Source organism: Trypanosoma brucei, chromosome 8 (genome assembly GCF_000210295.1).
Source record: "Trypanosoma brucei gambiense DAL972 chromosome 8, complete sequence".
Classification (NCBI taxonomy): domain Eukaryota; phylum Euglenozoa; class Kinetoplastea; order Trypanosomatida; family Trypanosomatidae; genus Trypanosoma; species Trypanosoma brucei.
Genome location: NC_026741.1, coordinates 1,334,129 through 1,356,497, shown reverse-complemented (window position 1 = coordinate 1,356,497; position 22,369 = coordinate 1,334,129). Strand labels below are relative to the sequence as shown.

Sequence of the window (22,369 nt, the reverse complement as noted above, 5' to 3'; positions counted from 1 at the left end):
ACCGGCCACATGACTGTACACAGCCAACCACTACACTCTTCACAAATGTGAAGACAGAAAGGATTGCGTCTTTGGTTTAGTTCATTCATTCTATTTTTCTTCACTTTTCAGTCTTCCCATCAGCCGACAACACTCACATTAAACATCCACCCCTCACCTGCCCATCTCCCTTTATGCGAAACCTTTACCGCCACCCACAATAGTATTCAACGACATAAACACGCATACGGACGCATGTTTTTATTTATATGAACAAACGAACGTCACATATTCCCCCAGCCATTCTAACCCCTCGCCTCGGAGAGGTCGAAATGAAACATCAGTAAACACCGGTGAAGGCTGAAGTAAAGCATATAAACAGAGGAAACTAAACCAAAGAGAGAGAAACAGGAGGACGTGTGCGTGTCCAAGAAAACAAAAAAAGTAAAAATCAAAAACGTAAAGGAACGAAAGCATTCCACTAGAAAAATGAAGAGAAGAGCAATGCGAACACATTCGTAGCAAAAGCAGGTAGCCGACTAATTCGCCGTCAATTTGGAACACATTACAGTTGGCAAACCAAACACACACCCAGATCTACACACATTACATTTAATCCGTAAACACCATCGTATCCGTACGTGCGCTACGGAGCTCTTTTTACCCTTTAACTTCTTTTAAAGCACCAACAGCGACCTTTACCATCACCTTTGCAAGTGTCACACATGCGCAACACTACTTAGCTCCTGCTACCGCTGTTCTATGATGCCACATTCTTCCGGGTTGACTTCTGAGTACGGAGCGTCCCAGTAACGTTCCACATGGAATATGGTTTCCTCTAACCGCTCAATCTCATGTGTGATGTTTATGCGCTGAAGCTGCTGGTGTCTGGGATTGTAGCGGGAATCCACATTAGGATTGTGTGGCAATAGGGACATTCTGTGATAAAGCATATCGTCTTCCGCATCAGGTGCGGCATCCCACTCAACCACACCTTCCATTTCGGTACCGTCAGGGTCTTGGAGGTTACAAACTGAGCCTACCGGGGAGCTTTGCATCCCTCGGCTTTGCCAGAGGAGTGACGTCGTTGGCGCGCAATGTGTCGGACCCGCGACGCCGTCGAAGGCTAAGTCCAACGTTTCCATGGAATACTGTTTTCTTGGTACAACAGGCAATGTTGCTCCCTGGAAAGTGACGGCGCTATCAGCCTCCCTGCGTTCTTCTTCTGCACGTGCTGGTGGTTTGGGGTTAGGTAACTTAGGGGCCACCACATTGTCGGCGCTGCGGGAGGTGCCATACTGCGTTTGGACTGAGCGAGGTACTCTGTTCCTGAGGAGTCTCCGTGCATTAGGTAAGGTAGCGATCCATCGACGAGTTGTGATGTGTGTGTAGGCCAACAGGATCACACTCAGGGTAAACGAAACAGAACAAATGAGTAGTCCACCCAAATGATCCAATTCGTTCATGAACAACACCCCGCCAACTGCGCCTAAGCAATACAACCAACAAGCTGCACGAATAACCATTCCTGCCGCACCGAATGGGGTGCAGTCCTGACGCGGATGATTTTCAGGGCGGTAACGGTCGTACAGCATGCCACGCTGCGTAAAGTAGCGCACAACGAAGTAGATGCCAACAAAAAACGAAAGCAACGGAACAGTCATGTGGAAGAGAAGCCCCATGGCTAATAGGGAAAGATCGAAGCTGTACAGGTGCGGCCACTCGAACAGACAAGGACCAAAGAGTTCGTTGTACACACGCTGCACGTTCGCCAGCTTGTGCTGTAGCACAACCAGAGTCAGTGTCCCAGGGTTGAGAAATGCAACCCATGTGGATACACACAAGCCCATAACAACCTTTGTGTACCAATAACCTCCCTCCGGAGTTACAAAAGTTACGAAAAGCTTTGCAATGCTATCGCGCGATATTTCTGTAATCAAGCGGTTCAACTCTTCCATGCCGTTTTGAAGCGGAGCCTGAAATATGACACCAGTAAGGACCATGAAAAGGTACTGTAGGTGTAATGCACACTCCTCACGCTCGTACATGTTTATTACCCCCATGGCAATGGCAAGAATGCGGACAATATAAGGGAGTGCTATGTTAAACAACGCGAGCACACCAACCGGTAGGAGGGCTGCGATAGCACTTCGTACATTTTCAGGCAACTTGGAAGAATCTCGAGAGAGCCATCCCATTCCGGGGATTTTGGAAATATTGTCAATGGAACTCAGAAAACCGACAGGGACAGACCAAAACAGCAACATTAAAATATATATCACAGCGACCACAATACGCCGCACCCAGCCCACTTGTCGGTTCGTTGTTATGTTCATTTCGATTATGCCATTAGGGGGGCCTGCAATGGCCGCCCATGTGCCTGAAGCTCCTCTGTGCTGGGCGTAAAAAAGGTTTACAAACTCGTAGGCTGCGAGTGGATTGTCAAACACAACATAAGCAATCCCCTTAGGTTTCCTAGCAGGTACCTCATCTACAAAACGATTCAGCTTTGTTGCCCGCTCAATGAAGGCCTTTTTCCAGTAGTCAACTTTGGATATCATGCTGAAACAGAACGGGAAAGAAGCACGCACGAGAAGCAGTTTTTTGTGCAACTCCTGCCGCTTCTTGTAACTCACGTGATTCGCTAACTTGTGAAAAACCTTGTAATCGGCGACGGCCTCCTGCAGGCCCTCCATCGCTTCCTCAGTTTTGTCCATATAGGTGTACATACCGGGTGGTGGGTCACGTGGGAATAGCATGCGCCGAACGCTCCCATCTTGCAGGAAAACGGCGTTTGACCGTGTTGTTTTGTACCGAGTGAAAAAACAAGACGAAAAGATACAACTCAATCCGCCGCAATCATACTGATGATACGTGTCGCCGTCATCAACGCTCAGTGTTCCACCCATGAGCGCATTTGCGACAGCGACTGGATAGCGAAAGGTATTCACGCCACGCCTGTTAGGACCAAAGTACGAGTCCTCCTGAAGATAGCGTCGCCGAAACGCCGCCTCCGTTAATACCCTCCCTTTTAACCCGCCAACAATCGCTACTCGATGGCCAACTGCGCACTCCATCTGGTGTCGCATCACTGTTTCAACATATTTATCCACCTTCCGGAGGTAATAGACGATGGCCGCAATAAAAAACAAACAAAACGCCATATCAAGGAGAGCCACAAACCACAAACGCCAGCTGTTCGGTGTAATGTTCCTCATTGTCAGATCATAAATACCGTGAAGGGGCACAGGAACGCAGGTGTCTGCATCCGTGTAGTGGCAGTACGGCATGAGTTCCATGCACCCAGTTCTGTTACTCCCTTGCGCGCCACAATGCTTCTCATCCATGCTTACCATACTCTTCTCCCGATAATCGTCTGTTCCCGCCAGGACACAGATCCACAAATTGATGCAAGAACCTAGGATAAACACGGTCGAGAACAACTTCAGGAAGTACAGGTAGACCGCAACATGCGGGTCCAATGGTGTTTTTGGCGCGCTATTCGTCCGGGACGGCACGTTGCCTACTGGACTTCCAGAGGAAACACCCTCTATGTCAACCTCAACTGTGGCCGGGTACTCACTGGAAATGTGGTCCCGAGTAAGTGGAGCCGTCTCATCATCATCACCCACTGCGCTTCCCCTGTCGTCTGCGTTGTCGCCGATACCCGCGGGGTTACCACTTTCTGAATCGACTAAAGGTTTAAAAACATTTTCCAGACCCTCCACTGCTTCCTCTACACTCAGCCAGCACTTCCAACTGGGTAAAACGAACAGTGAGCATGGATAAGGAAGAGCACATCCAACTCTCCGATATCGCGGTTCCTTGTCATCGGGAGCCTGGAGTGTCTCCACATCACCACCAAGGGGCTCTTCCTCAACAAGAACAACAGCAGTATGATTTAACCGAAAGACACGGCGCAACCACATCGATGGTGCATACACTGTGAAAGCACTAACGGCACCGAGTCCTATAAATGCAAAAACACCCATCAGGAGCGTAAATAGTAAGCCATTGTCATCCCATGTGGCATCGGGATTCAGTGGCGTTGGGTGCGGATCCATGCCGAGACACCCTCACGGGTATTTTGAAATCTGGTAGGTGCCTGCGTTTCGCTTGACCGCACACCGCCTGGCTACGATCTGTCCTCCTACCGAGGCCCTACTTCTGCTGTACCAAAAAAAAAAAGCGAAAAAGAGGAATGGAAGATGCACGTGGTCGTGAGAATAAAGGGGGTAAGAACGAAGGCGGGCTGCTACTACTGATTAATATTATTATTTTTTTTCAAGCTTTGCCTATAGTTAATTGCTTTTGCAACCCATCCACAGGGGCCTCTGTACATTAGAAATCAAGCCATGGTGGATAAACACCGACAGCACATACACAATGTTTCCGCTTGTTACATTCTATTTTCACCGCACCCTGAGCGGTGAAGCCAATGCGCCACAGTGTCACAGTCAGGACGAAGGGAAACACGGAAGTGATATCCTGCAATTATGGAAAAATCAGAGCATCCCTTTCAGCCGAACTACCCGCCGGAAGGGGACTTCACCGACACCCTCCCGCCTTCCCGAGCTCCTTCTTCGCTAATATCAGCTGCAGGTGTTTTATCCGGCAATGTGGAGCCGAGCGTAGCTGGTAGTGGCCCTTCCCCGCAGTCCGTAACGACAATAAAACGTGATGGATAGCCAGCACTGTCGCCAAAGGGAGCAACCTCATGCATGAACTCCTTCAGGCCCTGCACCACTCGGCCAAAGCAAACGTGACGACCGTTGAGCGCCTTCTCATTTGAGTCAGACGTGGTTATGAAAAATTGCGAGCCGTTGCTGTTGGGTCCGTTGTTGGCCATCGCCAAGAGCCCGACTTCGTTCATCCGCCGTCGCTTATACTCATCCGCGAACCAACCGCGACCGAAGCTACTCAAATGATTCGCGCCATTGTCTACCCGCATGGTGAGGTCCCCGCCTTGAGCGCAGAATTGTGGAATAATCTTGTGAAAGTATGTCCCGCGGTAGGAAGGCACGACACCCTGGAACCAGTATGTCTCACCCTTCCGGCTGGTTGTGCGCCCTGCGCACAAATTCCTGAAGTTCGCACAAGTCTTGGGCGATTCATCATCAAAAAGTTCAAATTCCACGCGAAAGACAGGCCCCGGAGGCCCCGCGGATTTGACAGAGTCCAGCAAATTATGACGTTGCTGAACTAAAGACCCGGAGAGGGATGGGGTTTCTGGGAAACCGTTAAAACATGCGAGCTCCATCCAGCAGGAGGTCCGCTGCAGTCGGTGTCTGTGGCTAACATACTGCGTACCGGAGGCGGTTGAACCTTGTGTGGTTGTGCAACCAAGACAGTTGATTGTTGTGGATGACAAGGACATTATTGGCCACTGGGCGCTTTGGTGCTACTCGGCCCCCTCGCTGAGAACACTCAATACCTTTTTATTTGTTTCCCTCGTAGGAGATAAAGAGAAGGACGCACAGAAAAAAAAATATATATATATATATGTTCAATCACGAACTCACACCCAAACATGTATTGCAAAAAAGCCGGGAAAGCAAAAACAGCCAGCGGCGAGACACCGTTAGTTGGAACGATGAGGACACATAGACGGTAGCCAATTTAAGTGGCTGGGGCATCGCGCCAACAGCAAGAGCATTTTCAGACCTTAACTCCTGCACCACTTCTGTAACGGGTGTCTTGGAGGAAACCAAAGAGGACATTCCTTCTTGCGTCCAATGGCTCCTCTCCTTCACCATTAGTCCCTTTTCATACATTTCGCCGTCACTATTCCCACGTCATAATTTTCTGTGAAAAAAAAAGTGCGTGTCTGTGAGTCGCTTTGATCCTCATTCATGATATATCATAATGTGATTGAAAAGAGGAGAAGATGCGCACGTCACCGTCAACAACAACTCGTTGGATTGCGGCGTCGATAATGTTCACCACTTCCTCCTGCCACAACTCATGTAAATACCAAAACCCTCCTCCCACTGAGTGAACACACCCCTCAAAAGGGTGAGTGAGGACTGGGAGATGATCGTCGCTTTGGCGGTGTATAATGCTTTCCGCTTTCCATGAAGTTTTTCATGAGCTTATGCATGTACGGCTTGGGAAGTGCTGGTGGCTGCCCCGACTCCCCGCCAGTTTGAGGCTTCTTACACTCTTCGTTGCACTTCACCATGGGCTTGGTTGAAGTCGCTACGTCTGCCACCGCACCACCACCACCGCCCCTCGTTTCCTCTCCCGCTGTTGAGGGAGATTGTGTTGGTGATTGCAATCCCTTGCGGCGTGGAAGCCCCGCACGGTAGGTTGAGAGCACATCCACACCATTCTTTCGGAGAATGTCAACAGCATGAAGATAACACACTCTCTCTGCATCCTTCTTTTTAAGCGAAATTCCAATCGCCAGAAGACGCTCTGTTGGTTCCCCACGCTCTTTAGGGTTCTCCACCCCATCTTGCGTCCCCCCGCTGTGGACCTGAGACGACTCAACTTCTTCACTTCCTGTCTTGCCTGTCACACAAAGCGACGTTGTAGCGGCGCCTTCCGCACCCTTTGATTCCTTTCTTTCTTTTAACTCACCATCCGCTGTTTTTGCTACTGATGGCGTGGAATTTTTGGTGCTTGTGTCCTCACCAACAACTTTGCCCCTCCCTACTGCACCTTCTCTCCGTCGCGGCAAAACAAGTGGAAGGTAGGCAATATTGTGAACACTAACCTGCCTGCCATAGCCCGTTATGTAAACAGACGCATTCACATTGGCATTCTTTGGTAAATGCTGTCTCAGGTAATTCTGAACGCATACCTTCGCCTCATTGCCTACCTCTATAATGGACTCATCGGTAAGCCCTTCCCCATACACTGTGAAGTCTTCCGGGATGCGCAGTTGTAGTATACGAAGCGTATCGCAGATGTGCGGCAGCGGTCGTGGCTGGTTGCCCTCAACCATGTAACCAGGCAAATAAGGGGGTCTCTCCTTCTTCACCCGATCGCTGCCACCCGCGGCGACAGCGCACCCCACCGAAGCGTTCGCTGATGCTGTATCACCCTCTGATCGTAGTGACGGGGCAATAATGGCGACCAGCCCGTTTTTTTGCTTCAAACCTCCCATGACGTCCGCGGTTACGAGCCCCCTTTTCCGTCTTGCTTCAACAAATGCCTCCTGTTTCTTGCGGTTTGTAAAGAGGGGAACACCAAGTGCGCAGAGTGTATCCACAGCATGTAGGGCGCATAAATCCATCGCTTGCTCCATCGTTTTTCCCACTCCATTTCCCCCACGAATGCCAAATTCCTTGGGGACAGGAAGTAGAGTACTCGCACGGAATTGGTCACCCATACGGGTGATTACAAACAAATCGGGATGCGGATTGCGGGCAACATCACGTTGCCACACTTCCAGCGCCCGCCGTGCCTCCTCTAACAGAGCGGGGTCGGGGTTTGCCTCAATGTAATCCCCACAGTAGTTATTGATTTCAATGTGTGAAGATATCATTCGCTCACTCATGCTGCGTTGGTAACCGCAGCGCCGCAAGACCATTGGGTCCATCCACACATCATCACCACCCACTTGTTGCTTCAGGGGTAAGGGCAATACGTCGTGCAGACGCGGGTGTTGCAAGTCACCCGTCTTGGGGTTTGGGGCCCAACGACCAAACCGTGCGACGGCTTCAGCGTGCCGCGCTTGACGCTCAGGGTCCTGAGGGAAAAGAGGTCGAGCGAGAGCATCCAGAAGCAATTCCCCATGCATAGCCGCAAGATGCTCCGCACACTCCTTTGTCTGTGCCTTGCCACGCGCCACTACAGTGTCATGGAGGAAGAGTTCCGCTACGTACATCCGCGTCGAGTGATTGGCGACGGCCACATGGGTGAAAGTTACGCGATCCTTGAGGGACATTCCTTGTTGAAGAAAGTGATCCTTCATTCGCCCGTGTGCTGCTGCCTCGTATACACACGGCAACAACAGCGCATCTGGGGAAGGGGAGCACCGAGTAGAAGTTGTGTTAACCATCTGCCACAGCCCACCCTCTGTCGGGTCAAAGGCGGCAGATGCCGGGGGAATACTCATCGATCCCGCTACCGTCCCCGTTACTCCATCTCCAATACCCTCTCGTCCGCTGGGGGTGAGCCATGGGTAGTGCACTGTCGTGTGGTATAAAGTTTCGCTGCTCCCTCCATCCATATCTTCCTCAATCTCCTCTTCTTTTTTCTTATTATCGGCAACAGCAGTTGGGAGAGTACTGCCAGATGCAGGTGCTGCTGTTCTTACAGACTCTAGTTTCCTTCCAGCTGCATAAGAAGAACGGACACCAGGTGGGCCGTCATCACTGATAATTTCCGCTTCGGCAATCGACGAAGAAAAGACCTGTTTTACTTCTGACTTCGCCTGACAGTTAGGGACCGAGACCATCCGCAGAGGTGGTGGTGTAATTGTATTCTCCGGTTTGATGGGATCCCCAGGTATGGGTGCATAACGCCCCTGCCGCCGTGCATTATCCGCATGCTTTTTCTGCATGAGTGGTAGACGGAAAAGCGGAACACCCAACGCATCACACACACGTTCCGCGTGCATTGCAGCAAGTAATACCGCATCTCGCTCATCCTCACCTACGCCTTCAGCTAGGTATAAATGATGCGGAGCAGGCAGCGGCAGTTTGCACCGCGCGCGGTAGACCGTTTTCCCAAACATCTGCTCCTCACTGATGTCAAAAACATTAGCGGATTGATTACCGGTCCGGCGGACGTAGTTTAGCACCCGGCTCTTAGAAAAGTGATCGATGCTCGTTACATCCCAATATTGCTGTTGCTGCATGCGTTTGGATGCAACGTCCACACCGCCAGTCGTGCCATCGCTGCCGCGACTATTGTGCGAACTCCCACCGCTGCGGTCACAGTCTCCGTCAGTTTGGAGGGGATAATCCCCCTCCACTGGTAGAATTTCTATTGTCACCATCTCTGGTGCTATCTCCTCCATCGCCGCCGAACCTTTACTTGCATCGCTACCATTGCTATTGTGTCGCAACAATGACCAGTGGCATGTATTCGGCAGTGCACCGTTGCAAGTGGGCCTCCTCGCCTCGCTTCCCCGTGTGAAGCACCGGCGTAATGTGCTCTGTGGGAAACTGAATCTGACAAGTGACAAGCGAGTTCTGAGCATGGCTCCCTCAACGTGTCAACTAAACCCTGTCGCACCTCCCGTCGCCCGTTACCTTTCGATGGTTAGGTCCCGTCGTCCCCACAAACACCGCCGACAAGAGCAACTATACGCAAATAATAGTGTCGGTGGGGCGCAACCTTTTTCTTTTAAAAAAAAAAATATGATATTTTTGCAATGTGAGAAAATCGTTTGGTGCAAAGTAAGTTGAAACAAATGGGAAAGGAAGTAGTTTCCAAAAACTCCATGAGTGCTGCAACCGCAGGAAGTAAAAAATTAAAAATACAGGTGTGCAGAATAATACTGCCGTGGTAGTACACATAACATACAAAGCAGTCGCCCAAAGGAAGACGAAACGAAACAAAATACTCCGCCTCAGCAAACCACGAATTTTGTTGCGCAGCCAGTGCCCTACAACCGAAACCACCATGTTGATGTTACGACCCTCACACAACGTACTCGAGTAATTGTGAATTTGCTTCGTTTCGCTTCAAAAACTCTCGTGCTATGAGACCTTCTACCTGCACCTTCACGAATTGGGTGCTGGGGACGAAGAACCGCGAGAGCTCCTGCACCGTCGTGCTCATCAATTCATGATAAGGGAGTGAACGGTGCCGTTTCATGGTCCGCACAATAGCAGCGTCAACCTGTAGGCGTCGCGTGCTTTCAGTCACCAGAGCGAATGTCTGTGAAGCAGCCATGGCATCCGCACCAACCACACGATGGCCCCCAGATGCCTTCTGATTCCAGCGTGGATGAGGGACTGGAAGCCTAAAACTGTTTGAACTGTGCTTAAAATCCACGTTAATAGTGTAGCCATATTCTGGACGCACCGATGCCTCATTTGGATCAACAGCGGGATCAGGGTTAGGGGATGGCACCCGGGTAATTAGCTTGTAACTCGTATGGTGTACAAGCTGGTTAAGGTAGGCGTAAAGGTTCTCAAAACTCATCCCCATGGCAGAAGCAATTTCTTGCCCAGTTAAATAGCGTTTTGTCGACTCACCTTCACTCACTCCTCTCCGACTCTCACTGTCACGGTTGCGTCGCACGGTATTGTATGCATCACTCAACAGAATAAGGATATTCGACTGTATCGTATCTGCTACAATTTCCTTCGAACCATTTGGAAACAAGGCCTCAAGGTTAGCGGTACCCTGCGAGTGTATCCAGGAGAGCGTTCGTAATGGATGTGCCGCAGCGTAGTATGTGCTGAATGTTGATATGGCTGCTGCGAGTGAAGTGCAAGGTAAGAGAGGCACTGTGCTGTATGTTGGCCACCGCGCACCGGTGATCACTTGAACATTTATCCCGGATTTCAGTTGCTGCGCAGAAGGGGTTTGACGAAATGCACTCCCCATGGCGCAGCTTAGGGTGTAGTCGTGCAACATCATCTTCAGGGTTAGGGTTGAAGTCCGCCCAAAGGTTCTTCGCAGTTCACGAATCATAGCGTGTTCGGACTCTGCATTAGGTTTCGTACACAGCTCTGTGGGAAGTGCTGAGGGAGAAAGTGACAATGAAGACGACAAGATTATCAAACGGCGCGCTAATAGTTGTTTGTATTCCTCAAGAAACACGTCTTTGTCATCAAGGAGTGCGGCAAGGGCTGTTACACTATCTATATCACTCGTACTATCACTCCCTTCAGGCAGCGACACGCATTTCCCCCCAATATCAGTTTCTTTGTCCACGGTAACTGCAACACCGCGGGTTCCGCTTTGTGAAACCAAAACGTCACAGTAAACCGCAACCAGCCGCGACATCGGTATCGAACGCCCATCCCGCATAGCGGCCAGTTTGCGGAGGGCTGCACGTGCACCCCTCGTGGGTTCGTAACCGTGGATCTGAGGAGGCTGTTGTCGCTCCGCCTCTAAGAGGAGCATGTCACTAAATTTACCACTGTTGACGTTTACCCCCGACCGTGTGTCGACGGTATGCCGCTCCCACCGATGTGGATTGAGGACTTCACGAAGTGCATCACGCACAGCGACGAGCATTGACGAAAGGGAATGGAACTGCACCTGTACAAGGTTACCGTACTGTGCCACGATGTCAACAAGGCCGCCCACGACTAGTTTCGCCATATCTCGCAAAAACGCGGGTTCCACGTCATTAGTTTGTCGCCCCCTTGGGTGGATGTGTCCTAAATGGTGTTTCTCCTCCATCACAAAGTATGTGGCCAAAAGGGGCACAGAATCCATCACCACCTTATTGGCGAGTTCATGGCGCAGCAGTGCAATGCATATTTCACTCTGTGTGTCGGCAAAGGTTGTGACAAGCAGTCCCAAAGCGGATGCAAGCCCTTCACGCATCGGTTGCATCGACCCAGCGGCCTTTCCAATGTGTTGCAATGAAGAAGCACAATCACGCCTATCCATAATTTCGTGGACGGTCTCTTCGAGTGACGATGACGGGGACGATACTACCACCGGTTTCAGGAAGTCTTTTCGTAGAGCACCGAAATGCGGACTTGTTTGTGCGCTCCATGCGTCCAACAGCGCCCGAAAACCAAACTCGTCGTCGAGGATAATCTCGCTGTGCACTTCCAGCAACAATACACGGTGTAGACGCGCACATAGCAGGTCGTGAAAGAACGGTGCACGCATATCTTTCACTAATAACTGCTCCAATCTGTAGCAGGAGCGCACCCACGTCACATAACCATTTCTGCCCTCCCTGGTGGAGAGATGCACACTGCGCTCCTTCCGGTAGTACGCTTCGGCAGCACGCACATAGCGCGTGCCGAATTGATCAAGAAGAAGCGTATGTAGTGGTTGGCCAAGACTTACTATAAAAGAACGTGCCGGATGCGCGCCTCCGAGTAGTGCTCCGCAAGCTGCACCTGATGGCCTCGCTGCAGACGTACCATCAACCTTGGCGCCGCCACACTGGTTACCCCCTGTCGACGCCGACAGGCTCTTCAGGAATTCCATAAGGGAACCACTTTCAAGTTTCTCACGCAGCAACGGGATACGGTCCGGCACGAGTTCCCATGGTGATGTTCCCGTTTGGCAGGGTGCTGAAGTACCAGCTTCAACTTCAACGTCATCACTCCTTCCCCCATCAATACTGGGGTTTGAACCCTCCTTGCCAAGTGGTCCGCAGTGCACCACACCTGCCTCGGTGTTGGTAGAAGACGCCCTCACAGTCGATACGATCTCGGACACAACTGCAAGAGCTGCTTGAACATCTAAACACGCGTTTGAGGGGTTGTCATCGCTTGGCCCGTCGCTTAATCCCCTTGCTTGATTGGCTGAATGTACAATCTCACTCGCCAGCCCGTCTCTGACCCTTTCATAAACAACAACATAAAACATTTTCACGCAGAGATCAGAAACAGGATCGAGATGAAACTTCTCCGTGTACCACTGGTCAAGGTATCCGAAGCATGACAGGACGACACGACGGAATAACATAAACAACCTAAACTGGTGAACAAACTCCTGCAACAAACTCCTATTCGGACGCAATGGGGGTTCAAAACCTTCCCTTCTCGCGACCACGTCAAGTTCAGGATCAGTGTCCCCATATGTGGCAACCGCTGATAAAACGGGCGGGAGGGCATTCGTCTCCAAATCGTTGAGTAGAAACAAAGCCAAGTACTGATAGATTTCACAGAACCTCTGCGGATGACCAGCACAAGCGTAGTATATGACAGCATACCAGCTCATACGATGTCTGATACCTTTTAGTGGGTCCTTCGTGTAAGCACCACTATTCCGAATTTTCGCTGCCGACCGAGTGAGATATTCTTCGACCCGAGGCCACAAATCACCCAACTGCGGCATGTTCACCAGCCACGCGGAAACGTCCACTTCTATTCCCATATCTGATCCTCCGTCAATACCAACACCCTCACCACTAACACCATCACTACCGTTATTTCTGTCAGTGTAGTTCCTGCATTGGTTGGAGCCCCCAGACAAGGGCATCAAGCACAGAAACCTTCAGGTTGTGCGGAGGAGATCGGGCTTTCTTCAAAACAAAATAATAAATATCTGGCCAAAACTAACTTTCCATGGAGAAAATAAAGTAACAACGGCCTGCCGATAAAAAAGTGTAGAAATGAAAAGAAAGTTTCGGAGTATGGACAGAACAGATGAAGTGTGTTCCATGAGTGGATGTACTTAATCTCATTTCCCATCAATTGAATGAAGGAAAAGGAAAAAAATGTGAGGGAAGGACTCACTAAGTGCGTCGTGGTTGCTGTAACTCCTCTAAGCCTCGGTAGTGCAAATCCAACAGAAAACAAAGAGGCGCATGCCACACCCCGGCAGCAGCAGGTCGGAACGGGGAGTTAAAACAACAAAGACTTGGATGCGCCATATCTTTCCGTATCGCCTGCCAACTCTTTGCCCTTCCACCTTCGGCACAGTAGGGGAAAATATCACGCCAACCCAAGATGAGTGCCGATCACTACGAGCAACCCATCGATGCGAACTTTCCGTTTCCCCCTTTCCACGACCATTGCATCGCCACGTCAAAAACAACCTCGTTAACTCCACTCCCCGAAAACCTTTCCAGTCCTCACACACTCAAATTCCATTGGATCCTCACTCGCCTCAGGATTTTGGTCCACGTCTATTGTTACCGGTATTTTTTGCAGTGCTCCCCTTTACACCTGATCCCGTTTTGGGTGTATTCAGTTTGGACAGCAAATCCGCCATACCCCGGGACCCACCTTGTCGGGGAGAAGTATGAACGGCACTTCGCTCCCCCTCGCCACGGGAATGCTGCTGTTGTTGCGACAACGGTGGTTGCTGATGTTGTCTCTGCCCCTTCCTGCTTCCATCTGTCGCTTCGCCAGTAAAGTTCGTTCTTACGGCATCACGGTTGCCCTGCGGTTTCTGCAGTTGTTCACCGGCACCACCACCGACGGTCCGCCTATTTGACTCACCGTTTGCCAGCACGACCTGCTCCACACTACGACCCTCAATAATATTCCTCCAGTATCGCTCGCTGTTCCGACGAAACTCCTCCATTGCAGCGGACCGCTCACTTTCCAGTGCCCGTGCCAAACCGCGTGTACTGCTCTTCGCTGCCTGTCGGAGCGGTTGAATTGTTTCTGAGTAGTGTTTAAGCACGTTCTGGTAAAAGTTAAGCATAGGCATTGTCCGGTAGAAGAATCGGTTAAACGTCTCAACCAAGGCTGCTCCACGCCGAGCTTTGAGCAAATACTGCAACGCGGGGTTGGCCGCTATCGTCTTGTGATACGCACTGTTTTCTAGCGACCGCCGCAATCCCTGATCGGAATCATTTGTGACGTATACCACCTCCTCCTGCCGTCGAGTAAAGTAGTTCAACGACTTGCAGTTGGCCGCAATAAATCCGGTTGCGGGTGCCATAACTGGGCCAGCCCGAATCCCATGGCGCCTAAATCGCTCCACAGTCTGGATATATTCCACCTTTACGTTGTCAAAAACGAATGGACCCTCCAACGGATCGAGTAGCTTCAGGGTGGTGTACTGTCCAGCAGAGGGTTGGTCACCGGTGCCGCTAGCAGTTGAACTCTTACCGTCATCAATGTCGAAGTAGTCTGAAGCTGAATACGTCTCCGGGTGCTGCGTAGCGTTGTGCAGAAAGGCAATGAAAGCTTCTACAGCTACCGTGATGTTGGGCACATACTTCCCGTCGCAGTAATCACTGTACAGCTGCTCCACTTTAGCTTCGTTACCACCAAAAACAGGAAGAAGTGTGGTAACGAACTCCCACCGTAGGCGACGATTTTTCTTGTTTTCACGAATTGCATATTGGATGTCCATCACTAGGCCATCATTTCGTAACGACAGTTCCTCCAGAACGTGAACAACCATTTTGTCCTCGTTTTGCCAGCCTCTGCCTGAAGCACTACCACGCTGCTTCTGATGTTGGCTGAGCTGCCGTATGGCACTAGAAAGAGCCGCAGAACCCTTACGTTGCTGTTCGTTGCGGGCGGCGGTGGTGTTGAGACGGCGGTCACCACTGCCACTGCCACCGCTGCTCCCGGGACCGTCCCATGAAAGGATCAGCGATACGGGCACTGCGAAGTCATCGCCAACAGACTCTTGCTCCGGGCAATTGGCAAGCCCGCGCGTGATAACAGCAATGCTCTCCGATGTGAGCCCCATACGCTCCAGGAGTCTTGACAACTCCCGGCTTTTCACAAACGGGACTACATTTCCACCCACTCGCACCGAACCACGGTGTAACTGCCCAGTTTTCTGCGCAAGCAAGGTCGGGGATATGCCCTTCCCAACTAGCTTCGTCAGGGCCAAGTGGAATTCATTGATAACAGAACTTTCGAGGTGGGCGATGTACGCAGTATCTGTGAAATTTGTGACGCATTCGCCCAACTTCGCGCGCTTCACAAGGTGAAGGATAAAGGGTTCATCACATCTAGTGCTGCGGGTGCTTTGACTGGCCTGATGCAAGGCAAAAGTTGTTGGATCAACATCCGCCCACATCGTTCCACTTCGCGACCCACCGCTTCCGCTGTGGGCTAACGTACCATCCGATGTCTCAAGTTGAAGCTTGGGTGCATTTTCAGGAATGCCCTTGTTAAACGCAGCAATCTCTTCCTCAAGATACTTTGACAGTACATTAGCCAGTAACAGCGACGGCGGCCTACCACGCTCGCGCCATTCGTGCAGCGAGAGTAGGAGCTGCCTCACATCCGCCTCGCCATCGGCACACGATTCCACAGCCCACTGGTGCACGTCCCTGTCCCCAAGTTTCTCGCTGAAAAGACGTCCAAGTGCATCAGTATAACCCAAATCACGCACACGCTCACCTTCAGCATTTAAGGTGTTGTAATGTATTGTGTCGTGAGTCGGCGAGTGTCCGTGCGGCCCTAGTCCGAATCCCTTCGAGTAATCCTCAATGATTGCGCGCATACGTTCACCCATACCGTATGAAGTCCCAAACGGTGGCAATTTCCCCCCGAATGGTAGATTTGAACCGTCAATAAGCCGCTGCTCAGTTACATCGCACAACGCTTTCTGTTCCTCATTGTGTTGTTCCCAACCGTACCCAAGTGGTTCCCACCAACTTTCGCTCAACCGAAGTGATTTTGTTTTGCTAGGCGGCTTAACAAAGTTTCCAGGACGGGGACCACTGATGTCACGTAGCGCTTGCTCAATCACTTTCATCTCGCCGTCGCTAATTGGTTCTACCTCGCTCCACCCGTTTTCCAGTTCGTTTCGATCGACAGTTGGAAGGCCATGCGTTCGCTGATATTCCCATTTACCACCAAACTGTACACTGCGCTCGTGCCGGTCAGGGACTACCTCAAAAGCCTGTGGGTTTTGGAAGAACTGCTTCGAGAGCAGTCGGTCTTTATACTCCTTCGTTTCGAAGTCATCCACAGTTGTGTGCTGAGTGTAGCCAAACTTCTTAACCTTCGGTGTGTACTTACCCTGAATTAGAGAGACATATTTTTCCCTCTTGAAGGGCGCCCGCTGCAACTCCTTAAGACGCTCTTCCGCAAAGTCATTCCGAAATGGTGTTCGCCACGAGGGTGGCGACTGCAACGGTTCAACACCAAGCACCTTTGTCTCAACAAACAGTTCACGCACTTGAGTTGAGTCCCCAATAGGTACCGCAACACTGCGATCAAGAACGCTCCCGCCACCTTTCAGAAGCCGCCACTGCACAAACAACACACCGTCGCGAATACCAACCACCTGTCCCATAAATTCTTCTCGCGCTGTTCGCTGCGATTCCAACAATGTCACACGCCCCTTCACATACACAGATGCGGCATAGCGAACCGACTCCCATCGCTCGCGTATGTCAATGCAGTCGGTTCCAAGGAAAACAATCCCACGCTCCCGCTGCTTCCCAGTATCCACGTGCATGGCGCACAACATTCGTTCCGCATCGCTGCCTTCTGTGCTAACACCCATCACTATTACCTCCTCTTCCTCGTCGGTAAAGCTACCGGTATTCCTACAATTGCTATTGTTACCACCATCAACATCACCTCCACTACTCTTAGCACGTAGTAGTAATCGATCACCATGTTCAAAGCCGCCAAAAAGGTGGCATGTTTCATCTGTTGTGTCAATCAGAAACTGCTTTCCATGGCCTGGATCGTCGTACGGCACCGCCGCGGGTGAGGGGTACACGCGGGCAACGGCTTTGAACAGTGTTCCGGAGGCCCCAATACCAAAAGGTCGAAGGGATGCCTCGTCTACGAAGAAAACCTGATAGCCATCTTTATCGGGGAATATAATACCAATGCCATTGCTGGCACTGTTGCTGCTTTTCTCACCCTTCAATGAAGCTCTTTCTCGGGCTTTCAATTTCTCGCGGTCAAGCTTCTGCTGCTGCTCCAACACCGCCGCCTTGGCCTCTCGGTTAGCAATAACATCGTGCAAGTACAACATCTCGCGCCACTCGTTGCCAGTATACGCCTCCTTCGGCAGCCCCACGGAGAGGAATGATTTTTCGATGCCCTCCTTTACCTCACGCCAGTTAACGATGCGTCTTGTCTTGGAATCAACCTTGTATGGTACAATTGCAGATGTATCCAGACGCCACAAGGCGGGTGGAACACGAACAACACCTTCTTCTTTTTGCTGTCTGCGGTACTTGTTCATTTCCATGTCGATACGAAATTGCAACGGAGAAAGCGGCGCCTTGTTCACTTCTCCAGTGTACTTCGCCGCATCACTCTCCAGTGTGAAGCCGTTTGTTAAAAGGTGTGGATGAGGTGTTGTGTCGAGCAGCGCGTCGTAGGACTCTTGCATGACTGTTGTGATGGTTATGTCCCCTGTCAGGTACTCTACACTTCCCCGTAGCTTATTCATAAAATCAATTGCCTTTCCCCGTTGCTTCGCCTGTACATACACCTTCAGCAGTGCCTCCGCCTGTCGCTGGGTATGCTGCGGTGTTCCAAAGTATGGGTCCTCCGTTGCACGGTACCATAAGGCCTCTGCACGACGCGCCACAACGTCATACCACTCACGTCCCCATTTTTGATGAGGGGCCCATCGCCCACGGTGCTTTCTGAACGGCGTATCCACATCCCCTTCACCACAGTAACGGGTAGTGCTGTACGGTAGACTGCACCGGGGGCAATAGTCTTCATGAACGTAGTTGGCTTCCATCTCAAGGAAGATGCCAAATAGATCCGATAACTCCGGAGGGCGGACCGCCTTGAACTGGTCGAATAGGTACGTATCACGAAAGTCAAGGCTGCTCAGTGCATCGTGAAAGGCAACGAAGAACTCGTGCACGTGTCGGGTGTGACGAGACTTGAACTCTCCAATGTCACCTACCGCCTCATAGTGTAAGTTGATGAGGTACTGCAAACGATCAAACCAAGCTTTGCAATGCTCTACGCTCTTGATGTCGCGCACTTGCATCAATTCGTCACCAAGCACTTTGGCGGTGAAGGGACTACGTGGGTTGGAGAGCTGCGCTCCGTGCGCACCTGCTTGGTATAATGTATAGCGCCACGCGGGCTCATAGTGTAGATTCGTTATAGCAGGTCGCGGTATGCCCTTGTATAATTGGCTCGTGTTGGCCTCGTACGTGGACAAGTCGTTGCTGCCATCAGCGTTCGTTGCTTCGAGACTGTGGGGTCGCCCAAGTAACTGGTGCAGCTCCCGCTGGCCATAATAATAGCCTCTGAAGAAACGATTGTTGCTAGCGTCTGTGTCGGTATCCCAAAGATTCATATGCTTCGTGTAGAGAGGAGTGATGAAGGGAAGACCGCGCCTCGCTTTGGCTATGTTTCTTTCGTTACTAAAGATGCCGTAGCGTTTTTCATGGATGTAATACGGCTGCCGCATCTCGTCGTGCTGAAGCTTTGTTGCATACTTGAAGGAGAAACGCTTCTGTAAAGTTATGGAGGAAACCTCCATATACACACTGTCTGCCCACAAGGACGAACCAACGTAACAATGTCCCCCATTGCTTCCAGTCGAAGCCACTCGGCGCATCATTGCTCCCCTCGTTTGAGCCTTTTCCTTCAATTCGTCTCCCTTCCCTGTTTTTTTTTTAATCTCTCTTTAATTGTATCCTCCTCTCCTCCTTTCACTCGCTACTGAGGTGAAAACCTTCCGGAAAGGCCGTTTCGTTTATTTACTTTTCTGTGACGAACGATAGCGAAAACAACGATAACTCTCGAGAGTTGTTTTTGATGCAGCTTTTCTTTTTTCCTTCCTTTTTTTTCTTTCGCCCGGAGGCACCCGCTGGGTGGAAACATGCGTGTGAAGATGTGTTCGTGAGGTTTCAGTTGAAGAGGTGTAGAACAGATAAAAGAAAAAGAAAGAAAACAGAAGAAAACTGTAGAGTGCGTGGTGGGTAAACATGTGACAAAACAACTACGGGTAGCAAAAATAGTGATAGTTATGAGGGTTGTACTGAAATGAGGTTGCCGAAATTCAGCAGCACCAACAACAAATGCTCTTATCAGCAGCTGTACTCAATGTCCATTCACGAATCTACGACATCCCGCATATATTAAATACAAAATATATTTTTTTTTAAAAAAAAAAGTAAATAAAGAAGATAATAAAAAGGGGTAAAGTGATCCTGAGAGACCGCGGAGGAAGTAAAGTGATCTATTTTCTCTCCGGTACTAAAACAAAGTGAGGAAACAAGCCAAGTGAATAATAATAATAAACACACACACACACATCTAACACACGTTTAAAACAGCACAAAATAAAGTTTTGCTACGGTTGCATCGATGGTGGTGATTGAGGTCGATACGAATGAATATATTTTATAAAAAAAAAATTGCAGTTTTGGGTATGTGTTCACGCACCCCTGTTGTGCTAACAGCCGCGGCTGTAAAGGACAGACGGGTGATACGAACAAATTAATCAGCAAGGTGTTTCTAGAGCCTGTTTAAAATAAACAATAAACAAATACCCGAGAACAATAAAAACGCGTGTTATATCAAACTAATTCTTTTGTTGTTGTTTTTTTTTTAAATCAAACCCTTCTTTTTATTAAAGGCAAAAAGAAACAAAGCACTACCACCAGAAGGCTTGGTGCTCAATAAGTGATGTGATGATATAACAAGTGAAGAGGAGTAATTTCAAAATATATATACATATACAAAAATTGTGGCACCCGTCAGCAACGGGCTGTAAAAAAAAGAAAATAAATGAAACACAGTAAGGCTCAGCCCCCGTGGGGGCGTGGGCAGGAGCAATGACAATATTAACTAAAAAAAAAGAAGTTGGAAAGGGAATGAACTGCTTTAAAAAAGTAAACCAAGAGCAAGCGAGAAGTCGTTGCTGATATATGGGGGGGGGGGGGGTGAAAGGCGGCATCATCAGTTTAAATATGCGTACCGATACATATTTATATGTAGAACATGCATGAATGGACGAGCTATGAACAGGATATGAAAACAAGCCAAGCTCAAGGCACAAGCTCGAGTAGGAACTTAAGAACCACAATACCCCTTGCAACGATCTTCTACAAAACAGCAACGTCAAGTAAGGAAAAAATATATCTTATGGTACCAACTCTAATGTCACATGGTAATCAGGACACTACGACCGCTACATTATTCCTTTTTTAATTATTATTATTATTAGCCATTAACCGCAATACGCTCCTCGTCCCACTTATTGAATGTAGCAGGAATAGCGCCCCACGTACAAAGACATTGAGTTACGTGTCGGCGGAGTTGCGAGCCGCTCACATGGCGTACGAGTTCGTACCTTGCGGAAAGAAGTTTCACCAACTCGTGTGCAGCACAGCGCCTCAGTCGCTCACTCCCCGGCCTCCGCCCCGGGAAGGGAGGTTCATTAATTTGTCGGAGGAGCTCCACGACGTGTGGTGCCTCTACTGCTTTGGACAACCAGCGGGGTCTTCCATTCAATTGGGAAGTGATGACAGCTTCCAGAGCCAGTTGCCAGCAGTTGTGGTTCAGAGTTGTGTGTTCGAGTACATCGGAAAGAAGTCGAGCACCCACTCCCTCATCTGAAAGCCTCACGAGGCTAAAGATGTCCTCCTGCAAACAGCAACGCAACTCAGATACGGCAATATGTGTCGCCAAATGAGCAGCCTCAGCGTAATCCGTTGTGCTATACAAAAAGCAACGTAGCCCTGCCACTCCCTCCACAAAATGGTGCCACTTCCCGGCCCATCGCCCACACATGATATGACGGTCGTAAGCCAGTGGGTAACGACGCCGCACCTCCTGCTGAAGCCTTGCGGAAGACACAGAACACCATGTTATACATCCCAAGCCAATCATACGCAATTCATTGAAGGCGACACGCACAGCGCTCCCAAGCATTTCCTCCGTGACGGCAGGAGTATCGGCCTGGTGGAGAGGCACTAGAACACAGACAGGCATTATAAATATCTATCAAAAGTATAAATAACTGTATGGTCTCTCTTGATGCGTTATATTCCTTTGGTTCTGAGACGAAGGCGGTACCAATAACTGATGTGTGATTTATTACTTGGGGGAGAGGGCAAGTAAAATCCAACAGTGTGGCTGAAAGGCTTTTTATTTGATGAGCAGGTGGCGTTGTTAGTCTTTAATAGACAAATACACAACTTTCCATGTGCAGGTCGAGAAAGAAGGAGGGGAGGGAGTGAACAAAAAAAAAGTGCGGAACAGCCACTGTCCTCACGATACAGCGACGGCGGCGACTCCCTGATCACACTGCCAAAACGTGAAGAGTTTTCGCCAGAAATCATGACAACACCGCGGGGCCATCCCCATGTTGCCCAAAGGCTACTCACGATGCGCAGAGATGAAGCATTTGAAAACGGTACTCACAAGTCAACACACCATCTCCCAATGCGTGGCAAAAAGTACGTCAAAACTAACAATATAAGGAGGGGAAAGTAGTCCGGGAAGAGACACAAGGCCCACGCCTGTAGCCACTTCAATCCTGAGGTACGGAAGGTTTTACAACACGAACTGCGGTAATTAATTCCTGCAATCCTCGCCCATTGTCCGACTCCTCATCAATAAAGTCCATGTAGCGCAGATGGCAACCACGCACAACAACGCTATTGCAGCACCGCAACGCAGCCGGGTTCGTTTCATATGCGGAGTCCCCACACCCCTCACCCGCAGCAGAATGTAAAACCGCCATGTCAGTAATGGCATCAAGTTTCATATTCATTGTTACAGCATCAAACTCAACAATGCGTCCCGTCAAAACCATGCCGTTTGTTAATCCCACGCGCACCATGGAATGCTGCAGGCAACCCGCCGCCGCCAACGCGGAAGGTATGGTGCTGGTCGTCAACGCATCCATCGGTTGGATCTGA

The 22,369-nt window shown here is 50.1% G+C and overlaps 10 protein-coding genes across 10 annotated transcripts; all 10 read right to left on the bottom strand.

Annotated features, from left to right (window-relative positions):
* Positions 1–728: 728 nt before the first annotated feature.
* On the bottom strand, positions 729–4,043 carry TbgDal_VIII5150 (hypothetical protein, conserved; the record flags this gene model as incomplete). The annotated part of the gene is made up of 1 exon (XM_011777549.1): positions 729–4,043. One exon carries the CDS (start codon positions 4,041–4,043, stop codon positions 729–731), a length of 3,315 nt encoding a protein of 1,104 aa, XP_011775851.1.
* Positions 4,044–4,507: 464 nt separating this feature from the next.
* Positions 4,508–5,356, bottom strand: TbgDal_VIII5140 (PPIase, putative; the record flags this gene model as incomplete). Its single annotated transcript, XM_011777548.1, has 1 exon — positions 4,508–5,356. One exon carries the CDS (start codon positions 5,354–5,356, stop codon positions 4,508–4,510), a length of 849 nt encoding a protein of 282 aa, XP_011775850.1.
* Positions 5,357–5,986: 630 nt separating this feature from the next.
* TbgDal_VIII5130 (hypothetical protein, conserved) lies at positions 5,987–9,133 on the bottom strand (the record flags this gene model as incomplete). The annotated part of the gene is made up of 1 exon (XM_011777547.1): positions 5,987–9,133. One exon carries the CDS (start codon positions 9,131–9,133, stop codon positions 5,987–5,989), a length of 3,147 nt encoding a protein of 1,048 aa, XP_011775849.1.
* Positions 9,134–9,236: 103 nt separating this feature from the next.
* Positions 9,237–9,560, bottom strand: TbgDal_VIII5120 (hypothetical protein, unlikely; the record flags this gene model as incomplete). The annotated part of the gene is made up of 1 exon (XM_011777546.1): positions 9,237–9,560. The coding sequence occupies one exon, from the start codon at positions 9,558–9,560 to the stop codon at positions 9,237–9,239; it is 324 nt and encodes a 107-aa protein (XP_011775848.1).
* A 16-nt stretch (positions 9,561–9,576) lies between these two features.
* Positions 9,577–13,062, bottom strand: TbgDal_VIII5110 (cullin, putative; the record flags this gene model as incomplete). Its single annotated transcript, XM_011777545.1, has 1 exon — positions 9,577–13,062. The coding sequence occupies one exon, from the start codon at positions 13,060–13,062 to the stop codon at positions 9,577–9,579; it is 3,486 nt and encodes a 1,161-aa protein (XP_011775847.1).
* A 630-nt stretch (positions 13,063–13,692) lies between these two features.
* TbgDal_VIII5100 (hypothetical protein, conserved) lies at positions 13,693–19,059 on the bottom strand (the record flags this gene model as incomplete). The annotated part of the gene is made up of 1 exon (XM_011777544.1): positions 13,693–19,059. The coding sequence occupies one exon, from the start codon at positions 19,057–19,059 to the stop codon at positions 13,693–13,695; it is 5,367 nt and encodes a 1,788-aa protein (XP_011775846.1).
* A 1,038-nt stretch (positions 19,060–20,097) lies between these two features.
* TbgDal_VIII5090 (hypothetical protein, unlikely) lies at positions 20,098–20,403 on the bottom strand (the record flags this gene model as incomplete). The annotated part of the gene is made up of 1 exon (XM_011777543.1): positions 20,098–20,403. One exon carries the CDS (start codon positions 20,401–20,403, stop codon positions 20,098–20,100), a length of 306 nt encoding a protein of 101 aa, XP_011775845.1.
* Positions 20,404–20,666: 263 nt separating this feature from the next.
* TbgDal_VIII5080 (hypothetical protein, conserved) lies at positions 20,667–21,437 on the bottom strand (the record flags this gene model as incomplete). Its single annotated transcript, XM_011777542.1, has 1 exon — positions 20,667–21,437. One exon carries the CDS (start codon positions 21,435–21,437, stop codon positions 20,667–20,669), a length of 771 nt encoding a protein of 256 aa, XP_011775844.1.
* A 50-nt stretch (positions 21,438–21,487) lies between these two features.
* On the bottom strand, positions 21,488–21,787 carry TbgDal_VIII5070 (hypothetical protein, unlikely; the record flags this gene model as incomplete). The annotated part of the gene is made up of 1 exon (XM_011777541.1): positions 21,488–21,787. The coding sequence occupies one exon, from the start codon at positions 21,785–21,787 to the stop codon at positions 21,488–21,490; it is 300 nt and encodes a 99-aa protein (XP_011775843.1).
* Positions 21,788–21,978: 191 nt separating this feature from the next.
* TbgDal_VIII5060 (hypothetical protein, conserved) lies at positions 21,979–22,356 on the bottom strand (the record flags this gene model as incomplete). The annotated part of the gene is made up of 1 exon (XM_011777540.1): positions 21,979–22,356. One exon carries the CDS (start codon positions 22,354–22,356, stop codon positions 21,979–21,981), a length of 378 nt encoding a protein of 125 aa, XP_011775842.1.
* Between the last annotated feature and the right edge of the window lie 13 nt (positions 22,357–22,369).